This window comes from Eriocheir sinensis, chromosome 2 (assembly GCF_024679095.1).
Source record: "Eriocheir sinensis breed Jianghai 21 chromosome 2, ASM2467909v1, whole genome shotgun sequence".
NCBI lineage: Eukaryota > Metazoa > Arthropoda > Malacostraca > Decapoda > Varunidae > Eriocheir > Eriocheir sinensis.
The window spans coordinates 20,102,694-20,115,984 of NC_066510.1; the positions used below are offsets into that span (position 1 = coordinate 20,102,694).

General features: G+C 42.2%; 1 protein-coding gene across 2 annotated transcripts; it reads right to left on the reverse strand.

Annotated features, from left to right (window-relative positions):
• Positions 1-314: 314 nt before the first annotated feature.
• LOC127001247 (uncharacterized) lies at positions 315-13,039 on the reverse strand. Of its 2 annotated transcripts, XM_050865558.1 has the most exons (8): positions 12,763-13,039; positions 9,315-9,398; positions 8,005-8,146; positions 6,287-6,455; positions 5,730-5,939; positions 5,351-5,542; positions 1,259-1,354; positions 315-1,114 (listed from the first exon to the last, which is right to left on the reverse strand). In XM_050865558.1, exons 3-8 carry the CDS (start codon positions 8,138-8,140, stop codon positions 364-366), a joined length of 1,554 nt encoding a protein of 517 aa, XP_050721515.1. In that variant the 5' UTR covers positions 8,141-8,146; positions 9,315-9,398; positions 12,763-13,039; the 3' UTR covers positions 315-363. The 2 variants fall into 2 exon arrangements, with proteins under 2 accessions (XP_050721515.1, XP_050721505.1); XM_050865548.1 differs by lacking the exon at positions 9,315-9,398 and having other exon boundaries at positions 12,763-13,038.
• Between the last annotated feature and the right edge of the window lie 252 nt (positions 13,040-13,291).

A 13,291-nucleotide genomic window follows, 5' to 3' on the forward strand; every position in this document is an offset into this window, starting at 1 on the left:
CATCACCTCCACACCTCCGTACACCCTTTCAGGTATTTTTCACCAACTCCTAACACGTCTATCTTACTTTTGCAAGTGATTCTATCACTTGTCTCCTCTTCCATTTTTCATTCAATCCATTCATAGATAGGTACATGATATAGGTACTAAGCTCCTTTCTTTGGTTGTCCACCTTTAATCAATTATATGCATAATATGAACATCCATCGATTTCTTATGTAATCCTAATTCAATTTCATAAAAAACTTTTGGGGTAGAAGAGAAACAATATTCTGATGTCAGTGTCTACCTTGGGAGTCAGAAAAAAGACAGTGTTATCCACCATATTGATAGTTGCTTTATTGATCTAAAGAGAATAAGGTTTCAAAAATCATCCCACCCAGCACAGTCACGTAGAGTAGCCTCATTTTGTTTTTTCGTTCTCCTGTATGCATTTGCCTCTCCTTTCACTCTCAGGTTTTTCTTAGAAACCTGCTTGCTCTGCCTTCTCTCCAAATCTCTGTGAGTGCGGTGCTTTACATCCTTGGGGTTTATGGAGCTTGCTGTTGTGGAAAAGCTCCTCACACTGCAGATGTCACTGAGGGAGTCATCAATGAAGTCCTCAAGCAGTGGGGGCTCCTCCCCCTTTTCCTCTGCTCGCTGCCTTGCCTCTCTTGCCTTGGCCAACTGCTTTATTAGGGCCATTCGTGCCTCTTGCTGAAGATGTTTGCCCTTTTTCCTATTATTACTTTCCTTCTCCACTTCATCTTTTTCATCTGGATCACCCTTAACTTCTTTATCTTTTTCCCCAATATCTTTTGTACTACAATCTGATGAGGAATCTTCTGGTACTGGGTCTAGAGACTTCCCTTCTACCGTGTCTTGTAGTTCACTCAGTGTTGTCTCCTCCTTCAAGTCTTTACACAACTCCTCAGTTTGCTGCTTCATTTCCTTAACATCGTCATGTGATGGTTCATCTTCTGAGGAGTCTTCATCATTTTCATCACCATCTACCTCACCATCCTCATCTTCTTCCTCTTCTATAGGTTTCCCAACCTCTAGTTCTTCATCAAACTCTTGGACCTCCCTTGAGTACCCACTAGCAGCAATTTCTTTATCAAGGCTGTACTCCTTCCTGTCAAAACAAAAATTATCATTGATATAAAGATGCCTCTAATTTTATATATTTCAGATTAATACAGATGAAAGAAGTGCACAGCAATAGTTTCTAAATTAACAGAAAGTTAAGAGATTTGTCCTGTGAAGTACTTTGACTTACTTTACATCACGCTCAAATTCTGGACACAGCTCACTCTCGTAACCAAACCTTCGCCTGAAGAATTCCCGCACACATCGAACGTCACGGTCAAAATACCTGTAGAATTAAGGAGCATATAATCATGATATAATAATAATCTTTCAAATAATTAAAAATTTTTGTACTATCTAAAAACCAAAGTACATAAAACTGGGTTCTTACATAGCCAACTTGGCATCCCATTCAGTCATGTTTGATCTCATCCTAGGAAATTTTGAAAACGGAATCAATCCTGGCCAACATCTTGTCTCATACTGTCCTCAGCCTAAACGTGTCCCCACCGCACCAGACCCCTGACTGAAGCCAGGGTCAGGTGTGGGTCTCCTTCTATCAGGCAGCGGTTCACCGCTCGATATGTTGTACAAATAGTCCCACTTGACATGGCCATGCGATGGCAGAACCCCAGCAGGATGCCGCCAAGCAGAATCCTGCTGGGGACTGCTGGCGATGTGATGTTGCTACAATTGGCATCCTGCTGGGAACTGCTGGTAATACAGTCACCTCTCGATTAACACGAGTTAATATTTAAGGAGATATGTTTAACTAATGCAATATGTTCGATTTAACACGAATTTCATCAATGACATCACGCTCAATGACGTCACCTCGCAGAGACGCTGTCTATCTCCTCAGTCTGAAGCTAGCCAGCACTGTGAGTGGAACGTTTATCTGGAATATGAACACTGCATTTTGACCTCTACTATGGCACTCAAGCGTCCTTCCACCTCCTCACAGGAGGTGGAAGGACGGGGTGAGGAGGGAGGGAGAGCGAGGCACCGTTGCCAGATTATCGTACTCAGAGCATTGTATTTACCGGTTTCCGACGCCTAACTATTGCCAAGAAACATCAGAATCTAACGGCCGTACCATAAGGCAGTCTCCTCGACTATAGAAGCTCTTCGGCCAATTTCTCGTACCATAATCTTCGAGGGGCCCTCTCCGTAAGCGAAGGAAAGGTGTTGAGGGGCGAAATTGTTGGAATCTGGCAAGGGGTCGAGATAGGCACATCTTCGTGACCCCCTTCGCATATTTTATGCGTCAATTCTGCATTTCTCTCATTAATTTAGTAATAAATGATCCAGGAATTATAATAAAATGTATTTGATCTAATATGAATCTGCAAGTTTTTTTAAATAAATGATTTAAAATTTTGTTTAAGACTTTAGGGTTGTATCATGATTTTTAACCCTTGACGAGTTGCCGTGTCAACACACCTCCTTGGTCAACTCAAGGAGCTAGGTAGTCTTTTCCTATAGCTCCGATGGGGCTCGAGCACTTTTCTAACGGCTCCTTGCTTGACGGGATGGTAGCGAGGGGCAGAGAAGTGATAACGCCGGGCACATGTGGACTCCCTGGCTGTGTGGGTGGAGAGAGGTGGAAACCAAGGGGTGCTGACGTCACTCCCCTCCCCAAGGCCTCCCGTCTCGTAGGCCTAGTGGAAACACGGGCCGCGCAGGGATGCCAACCCTATCACTCACGCTATATGTTCCCAATTATACCTATATTTGCCTTTCAATCAACCATTTTCTTCGTGATTATACATAGAAAAATATGTATGATTACACTAATATATGTAAAATGCTTCAATTATCAATATTTCCGTGTAGAGATGTTTACAGAGGCTACCAACCCAACTCGGAAGAAGCTCTAGCGGAGGAAGGGACCGAAATCACCTTATAGTATCCCGCAGAAAGGGGACACCGTTTAAGGGAAGAGGAGGAGGAAGGTTTAGGGGCTGCCTAATAGTACGGCCGTAACTCTTTTAATGATAACTATAAATTAGTTTCGTTATTGGAGCCCAGAAGACAGTTTGGGGGAAGGAAGTCGGGAAATATAAGCGGTTGAGTACGACAATATGGCAACGTTGAAGCGGGGTGAGGATTCGGCAGACGACGATGATGACCAGTGCAAAGTGATGGTGAGTGTGAGGACGTGATTTTGTTGTGTCAGTGACTTACAAATGTAATGTAGAAGTTTTTTCTTTAGAAAACTTTAACTTAAAGGAGTTATCTTTGTCACCAATAGCATGGGTAGTCAAAGGAAGAGGAAGGAGGCAAGCGAGGTGGAGTGGCGGGGGTGAAGGGAGCGGTTGGTGACGGGAGCGTGGGGTGAGGGACGGTGGCCGACGCAGGTGAAGAACAAATTTAAATAAAATGAGAATGTGTTTTTGTTGTTTTCATGACCTACTAATGTATTAATAATGTTTTTTAAGGTTAGAGTAACAAAACCCCAAAAATAGGCAGATTTCCCAATGTCCAGGAACTTAACCCCCATTATTACCATTGTTTCCTATGGGGAAATTATGTTTAACCCGTACAGTACTAGCGACGCCTATGGTTGCAGGAAATACTAGAGATGCATATACATGTCGGGTTTGCTAAACACTGTTACAGTTGATATAGTGGGTTTATTTTTGCTACAGAGACTGCTGCTGACAATGGCAACACTGTGCGAGTGTTTTTGTAGCATTGGCAACACTACCCAAGTGTAAACAATGTCTCTGCAGCCCATTCCATTTGCCATATGGCAATAGACAGTGAGTTTGAGGTTTCCTCATCTGAAGAAGACATGTGAGCACTCTCAGACTCTGGTTCGGACAAGGATTATGTGCCAGATGAGGATATAGGCTATATTGAGCCGCCTTTGTAACACGAGATTCTACTGTTCTGATAATTCTGAAAATTCCACACTTACACCCCATGAGATGGTGCTCTCTGGAGTATTCTACACCTGTGTGCAACAAAAATGTGCTACCTGGCCTCTAGCACTTGTCAAATCCTCCATAAACCATCGATCACGTACAGGGGCCGTTTCCAGCCACACCGTGGTAACACTTCATGGAGTTCTCCTGCAAAAAGTAGGTCTATGACATATGTTTTTTTCTTATTTTTTCCACTTTTCCCATCACATGGAACATAAAAAAAAAAAAAAATAAATAAATAAATAAATAAAAAAAGGCCGGTACTGGGCAAGCCAAAAATATTTAAATCGGCCAGTACTGTATAGGTTAAATAACGCGACATCTCCGGGAACGTAACCCTCGCATTAATCGAGAGATGACTGTACAACATTACTACACAGGGCGCGCAATGTTCTTGCTGTTTTCATCCTGCCTGACACTGCCAGAGCTCACCCCCGCTGGTGGCGTCTGACCCCGCCTAACGGCGTTTTAGTCCTGTTCTATGACAATTTCTGACAACTGTCTCATTCAGTTCCGACTGGCCCTGAATTTTTTAAACACGCTTCCTGCCTGCCTCCACTTGGTGGCAACCCCATGTTCCTGTCCACGTTTACTGCCGACCATGGCCACAATGCCAAACGTTTTGTGCCATTTTCACTGATCAGGACGGAACATGGCTGAACGGCACGCCAAGTCGGCTACGTGTGAACTCAGCTTAACCCTTTCAATACATTCAGCGTCATCGTCGGCGTCACCGTACGGAAAGGGTTAATCCCCTTCTAAAGCTCTTAAGAGGAAATGGAAGAGGATTAAGAGGTTTAGAAAAGGATTAATCCTCTTCCAATTCCTCTTAACCCTTTCCATACTGTGACGATGACGTCTGCGTCACCGTATTGAAAGGGTTAAGGAGTTTGTCAGCTTACACAAGGCACCTCCTGGAAACCTAACACAATCTATCCTTTCTAATTATTTTTTGCCAACAACACTATCATCTGCAAATAGGCCTGGCTACCCTTTTACTAAGAACTTAGTTTTTAATTTGTTGTGACATTCTCTTGTTTCACATCTTACTGCAGCGGTACAAGTAATTGATTGCTAGTAAATGATTTAATTAGTTTTTACACACTTTTGCAGCCACTAAAGCTGTGGAAAGTTGCCCAATTAAACATTTGTAAAACTTTAGAGTACCTGTACCCTTTCTGCAGAGTTCCTAGATTGATTCCTTGGACAGAGATCAGGGTTCACTAAGATGCCTAAATCTTTTGCAAAGCTAGATCTGCTTCAGAGTATTGTTTAGGAGTAACTACTAGGTTACACTCACTCTTATCTATGTCAATATGCTACACAAAATTTTGCTGACCAGTATCACTTACATTTTGGCATTTTCATGTGATGTGGATACCATCTGTGGAAAATCTATGACAACTGGTTTGTCATTGTCATCTAACATCAGATTAAATTCATTGAAGTCTCCATGAATCACCCCGTGGTTGGCAAACCTCACAATGAGGTCCATAAGATCACTATACAGCTCTGGCACATCCTTGACATCATGAATGTTGGACCTGTGTGAAAAATATGGAGCTAAATTAGGTGTTTTTCTTAGATCTATCCAAAGGAATCTTGTTATACTTGTTGTGTTTCCACGCAGTGATAGTATTAAAAACACTATAGCCATATGGAAGTCAGTAAAATAAAACTCTACTCTCTTCACTATTAAAAATGTAAACATGATAGAAAGTATGGGCTTACAAAGGATAACCATTAACCAGCTCCATGATGACACAGTGACGGCAAGCGTCCACAGGCCGCGGTACAGGGAAGCCTCTGCCGTGTAGTGCCTTCATGAAGGCAAACTCCTTAGTGGCTGACAGCCTTGACAGGTACAGCCACGACATCCTGTGTCTATGCTGGTGATAGTCTCGTTTCTCCTTCAGCTTACGGAATGAGGTTCGGCCCAGCCTGGAAAATGAGAGGTGAACTAATATGCCCTGAGATTTCATGCAGTAGGATCTAGCCAATGGCATCTAACTGGTACCAGAAAAATGCTCTTACTACCAAAAACTTTATTTGATTGACAGTGAAATACATACATAAAAGGTTAACTGGGGCCACCACCTTTCTTCACGCATCACTTTCCTCAGTCTCTCCTAAAGTACCTGTGCCAACTACAATCCAATGATCAGAGGCCAGAAATGACACTCACACCCATCCTTATCCCCACAACAATGCTCCTCACAGGTGATGGAGCAGCAGAATGTATAAAGAGCATACCTGTTGACCTACTATGAATCTTCTGTTTGATCTACCTGTGTAGTTTCATGCAGAGTGGATTCCCAAGAGTGTCCGTTACAACATAGATGTCCGACTCCTTTCCGACACCAATTTGACTCCCGACTGCACCAATGGTATCCCGTGATGAGAGAACCTTAAGGGCCAGGTAGTCATAACCCATGTTGGTTAACCGATATCCATCATCTGAAAGAAAAAAAAGCACATTAATTCATCTTTTTTTCATTGCTTCCTGTTATCTGAAAATTACATCAATAGCTTTTTGTTTGGTGTAGGGGTTAAAAGTATTGTTGGTATATGAAAAGTTTCTCATAATTATAATACTTTTTTATTGTAAGCATCATAGTCTACTTCGTGTGTATGTGTATTTACCTAGTTGTTGTGAAATACAGGAAAAGAGCCGTACTAGGCTCGTGCTGTCCCGTCTCCATAACGCTTATTATCCAGTTTGGCTTTAAATTCATGAATCGTTTTTGCACACACAGTCTCCTTGTCAAGTCCGTTCCATGTTGTTATGCTTCTGTATGGAAAACTGTATTTCTTGATGTCTCTCCTACAATCGCTCTCCTTCAATTTCTTACCATTGCCTCTTGTCACACTTCTGTCACGTACCACTAGGTCTTCCCCGTCCAATTTCTCCAATCCCTCTTGTATCCTGTACAAAGCTATTAAGTCCCCTCTCTCTCTTCTGCTCTCCAGTGTTGTTAGTTCCAATTTCTCCAGTCTTTCTTCATAAGTATGTTCTCTCAGAGTTTCCGGTAATTTAGTCACTGCTCTTTGTATTCTTTCCAACTTTCTAATTTCTTTTTTCAATCTAGGTGACCACACTAATGCTGCACATTCCAGTCTTGGACGTATCATCGATGTTATTAGTTTCTTCACCATTTCTTCATCTAAATATGTAAATGCTGCTTTTATGTTTCTAAGAAGATTGTATGATTCCCCAGTTATCTGGTCTATATGTTTTCCAAAGGATAACTTGTCTGTTATGATCACTCCCAGATCTTTTTCTTCAGTTTTTTTCATGATTCTTTCATTACTCAGAGAGTAGTTCCCTGATATTCGTCTACACACTGTGTGTGTGTGAGTGTGAGAGTGTGTGTGTGTGTGTGTGTGTGTGTGTGTGTGTGTGTGTGTGTGTGTGTGTGTGTAAGAAAGAAAGAGCATTGGCATTACAAGTCAGTGTGTCCCAAGGTTACTAATGGACATTGTAATGGTTTTGTCAACAGGGCGAAGAGGATGATGCAAAAGTTTGATGGAATGGAGCCTGAAGCATAGGACAGCAAAGGCGTGAGATGTCTTGAAGCTGTGATGAAGCAGTGGACAGCTGAGGCGTGATGTTAAGAAGCAAAGTGCAGAAGCCTGAGGTGGAGACAGGGTGATCAACTGTGGAGTGCATGGGGCAAAGGCAAATGGACTGCGCAGGCCCAGGCAACTAAAAGAGGGCTGACAGAAGCTGATACAGGTGCAGAAGGAAGATCCTGTGCTTAGGGAGCTGAGGTCACATGCTACTACCAGAGCCCTGAGGAGTTGCTCATGAAATGGAGCCATAAAATAAAACCCAATGATGAGTATGAAGACTATCGATGTGTTGCATTATTTTTAGTATTTTTTTAGTGTAATTAAACAGTTTTAGAATGATGTGTTGTTTTGCTGTTCAACCCCTAGACCAAATAATTCAGGAACATAATATAACATCCTGTAAAAGAGATATAAGGTGAGGTGGGATACTTACAATGCTTGCCACGTTCATAGGAGCAAAGGCGGTGTTTGCTGAGCTCCTGCAATACCTTGTGAACCCCACCAGCCCGCACATTGGCAATCTGGGCCACAAGGGGACCCGGGACTAGCTCGTGGTTCTTCATCCCCATCTCTATCTGAAAGGTTAACAAGCTATATGTACACTTGCTCTTTATCTATCAGTATCTCCAAAACCCTATGCCAGAAGCATCCCCAACTTTCCCTGTTTAGGTATTCCCTCTTGGCACACAGCTCACTCTCCAATGTTCATCCACTCTGTTAATCCATTTCACTGATGGTCTTCCCCTGATGTCTCCTCCCTCTATCCTGCTCTCATATGTTCTCTTCACAAAGCCAGACTCACCACCCCACAATACATCCTGATACACCTAATGAACCTCTTGTAAAGCTCTTTTTGCTAAGAATATTTGTTTGCTCTACTACATACTTTGTTGATTTATACCATAAGGTGCTGGCTATCATGTGTATGAAAATACCCTAAACTAAACCTAACCTAACAAAACCCCAAACAGTTACTATAGGTCTTGACTCAGAAAATTCATATATACTTCCTTACTAATGAGACTTTCTATATAACAAAGTGAGGTCATTCTTTGTTGATCTAGCCTATACCATAAGGTGCTTGCTATCATGTGTTTGAGGATACCCTAAACTTAACCTAACCCAACAAAACACCAGCCCGCACATTGGCAATCTGGGCCACAAGGGGACCTGAGACTAGCTCGTGGTTCTTCATCCCCATTATCTGAAAGGTTAACAAGCTATGTTTAAACTTGCTCTTTATCTATCAATATCTCCAAAACCCTATGCCAGAGGCATCCCCAACTTTCCCTGTTTAAACTTAACCTACCATAACCGAACAAAACCCCTAACAGTTACTATAGGTCTTGACTCAGAAAATTCATATAAGCTTCCTTACTAATGAGACTTTCAATACAACAAAGTGAGGCCTTTCTTTTTTTTATTTTATTTATACCATAAAGTGCTGGCTATCATGTGCTTAGAGATCCCCTAAACTTAACCTAACCTAACAAGGCGGTAGGCGGTGGCTGAACTGGTAATGTACTGGGCCCACATTCACCGCGAGATGGACGACGCAGGTTCGAATCCCCACGCTTCCACTCGGATTTTTCAGTAACCGCCAAGTGGCTTAAAACTACCCACATGCTGTCCTGAAGACCACCCATCAACCCGGACTCTAGAGGAAGCCGTCCAAGCGAATCAAGAATGAGTTCCGGGGGGCAGCATGAGCCAATGCAAGATGGCGCCACTATAAACACTCGCCTGCGCCAGAATGGGCTGGGCCGACCATCAGGCCCCACCTGGAAGAAGCCTTGGGCTGACCATCAGGCCGCACCGGGAAGATGCCTACCGGCGCAATAGGCAACAACGTGAAAAAAAAAAAAAACAAAAAATACTATTGGTCTTAATTCAGAAAATTCATATATGCTTACTTACTAATGAGATTTTCTATATACTGGTAACAAATAAAGGTCATTCTTTATTGATCTATACCATAAGGTGCTGGCTATCATGTGCTTGAAGATACCCTAAACTTAAGACCTAACAAAATCCCAAACAGTAACTATAGGTCTCGACTCAGAAAATTCACATAGCCTATGCTTCCTTTAATAAGACTTTCTATACAACAAAGTGAGGTCATTCTTTGTTGATTTATACCATAAGATGCTGGTTATCATGTGTTTGAAGATACCCTAAACTTAACCAAACCTAACCTAACAAAACCCCAAACAGTTACTATATGTAGGTCTTGACTCAGAAGGTTCATATATGCTTCCTTACTAATGAGGCTTTCTATATGACAAAATGAGGTCATTCTTTGTTAATCTATACCATAAGGTGCTGGCTATCATGTGTTTGAAGATACCCTTTACCAAACGTAACCTAAAAACTCAGAAAATTAATTTAATTATTTAAGTTATATTAAGCAATTGGTTTGTTTATTAATACAAATACAAGTGTGAAAATTTTGAAAATTCCCAAAATTCCTGGAAGCTTTCCTTGCTGCATGCTGCCTCAAAACTCAGTCTCTCCACCTGACAACTGGGCACAACCTTCCAACCATCCCACAGCCGGCAGCTTCTACACTTAACATTCCTGCCTATTCTGGGTGTAACTGGGTCCTTCACAGAGCTCTACCTACCATCTGGTGGTCCTGGTGGAACTACCAAAATAAATATGCATGTGGTGTACGTCCGAATTATTTTTCTTACTATTTTTTTGCTATTATTTAGAAATCACATATTTTTCTCACAGCTATGGTATGGAGACATTTGACTTAGGTACTTGTAGTATTTAAGAAACAGGGAAAAGCAAGAAATAGAAAATTTAAATCTATTTTTTCCCACATAAACAATCATCACATGCTCTATGTTGTTCCTTTAAAGTTTCATATAGTGAATGAAATATTATAAGATGCTTAAGATTTAAATTAGAAATATGAAATAAGTAGAATACTTGCTGCCGGCAGCATACCCCTGTGTAGGCCACCCGGCCTCTTGCAGTTTCCCTATGTTCTTATATGTTTAGCAGCAGTGTAAACAACCTCCCGCGTTCTGATTGGAGGGACAGAGGAATGCATCGTGTTGAGGCAGCGGCGTGCCAGCCGGAGGAATGTTGAGTGACAAAATTATCAACACTACCTTCCACCACTGCTATAAAATTTTGAGAGCATGACACCATACCAGACTTGTTTGACTTCTTTTTTCTTGCATGACGGAAATATTTACCCAAGAGAGAGCACTGATACATTCCTATTAACCACGGGATGGAGTGTTGTAGGATATATCGATGAATGCTCTTATTTTGCCAACAGTGTTACTTGTGTTTCTTGTTTATCTGGTCCCACTTTCGCCAAAGCGCTCTGCAGGACCCACATATTTTAATTCATTAAATTTTCAATACTGATCACAACTTATATGCCATGTTAATTGTCAATGTTTCCATGTCGTAGCAGTCAGAGAAAAGTTTCTAGTTCTTTCTTAAATTCGGAGAGATCCTTTGTTCTTCTAATGTCAAGAGGGAGTTTATTGTACAGTCTTGGGGCGGCAGAACTGAAAGCGCGCAATCCAACATTTGAAGAGTAGCCTACCGTGGTTCATTACAACGACATGAATAAGAACATAAGAACATATGGAGACTGCAAGAGGCCAAATGATGGCCTACACAGGGCAGCTCCAGATTCCCTCCCACTACCACCTGTCATCCTCGTCCGCAGCTATCAAGTCTACTCTTAAAACAAGCTATCGTCCCTGCACTCACTATGTGATTGCTGAGTCTATTCCATTCCCCTACCACCCTATTACTAAACCAATCCCTGCCTATTTCCCTCCTAAATCTATACTGTTCTAATTTAAATCCATTACTGCGTGTTCTATCCTGCTGGCTATTTCTCAGTACTTTACTTATATCGCCTTTGTTATAACCCTTGACCCATTTGAATACTTCTATCAGATCTCCCCACACTCTTCATCTTTCTAGTGAATGTAAGTTGAGATGTTTCAGCATATCTTGATATGGGAGGTTCCCCAGCCCCTGAATCATCTTGGTCATCCTCCTCTGAACTGATTCTAGCAAGTTGATGTCCATTCTGTAGTGTGGGCACCAAAACTGGACAGCATAATCTAAGTGTGGTCTAACTAACGCTAAATAGTCTGAGGATGACTATGCACTTTTGTTGGTTACCGTTCTGTTAATAAAGCCTAAAACCCTGTTGGCCCTAGTCCTTGCAGTAATACATTGTTTCCTTAGTTTTAGGTCAGAGTTCACTAACACTCCCAAATTCCTTTCACACTCTGCTCTGCCTATTGCTGTGGAGTCTAGACTATACCCATGTAATGGGTTGCGTGTTCCTACACTTAGTACGCTACACTTGGTGATGTTAAAATTCATCTGCCATTTCTCTGACCAAGCTGACAGTTCGTTGAGATCCTCCTGCAGTGCTCTAGCATCCTCCCTTGTCCTAATAGTGCATCCTATTTAGGTGTCATTTGCAAATTTACCTATGTCACTAGTTATCCCACTGTCTATGTCATTGATGTAGATAATGAATAAAAGCGGGCCTAAAACTGAACCTTGAGGAACCCCACTAAGCCTTGAGGAACCCCACTAAAACCTTGAGGAACCCCACTAAAACCTTGAGGAACCCCACTATGAACCTTGAGGAACCCCACTAAGAACCTTGAGGAACCCCACTAAACCTTGAGGAACCCCACTAGAACCTTGAGGAACCCCACTAAGCCTTGAGGAACCCCACTAAAACCTTGAGGAACCCCACTAGAACCTTGAGGAACCCCACTGAACCTTGAGGAACTCCACTCAGATTTTTTGGTGTAAACATGATAGTGACCATTACAATTCTGATATTTTGCTAATTTGGTACAGAAAAAATGTTAATTAAGCCTCGCTGGACTCCAGCTGGCCGTAGGCTTGGCTCTGGCAGAGGCTCCAGCAGGGCCACCAGATGGCAGGTCCAGCTCAGTGAAGGACCCAATTCTGGAGTTAAATCCTTCAGCAAATAAGGTAAAGCAGTTTGCACGCATAACAGAGAGCATGTGGAGTGACAGTAGTGGTTGGGCTTTTGACAACCATGTGGGAGTAGTAGACAATATGACTGACCCTTCCTTGCTCCCAGGTGACATGCATACATATAGGTGACGTACATACATACATACACGTGACGTTCATACATACACACAAGTGACATACTTACTGCCGTCAACACCCTGAAGTCCTCCCTCACCAGGTAACGCAGTATAGTCACTTTTAATTTCCCCATCTTGCCCTTTGCTGCTAGTGCCTCGCCTTCTCCTTCTTTTTACTTTTATTGCTTCGTAGGTCCTCCTCCTCCTCTTCTGCTTATTCACACACTCTGCTTTACCATGGCGCTACACTGTATTATCATGATTGGTTGTTGTTTATTATCCTCCCACGTGCTCCTCCTGCCTCGCCTTCTGCTGCAGCCGCCCACGAGTACAGCGCGACTAACACTGGAGGCAAAAAGCAATACTCATTAAGCTATAAAGAATTAAAACACACACAAATGTCACTAATTAAGAACACTCATAAAAAACTGGATTATTGTAGTTTAAAGTTAATTTTAGACGTATATAAGGGTAAAAATTAGCTCGGTCATTCTCCAGTACTAATCCTCGTTGTTTGTTACATACACGGCTCGTACACGTTACCAGATTGTTGTACTCAGCATATTGTATTTGCCGATTTATGACCAGAACTGCCTT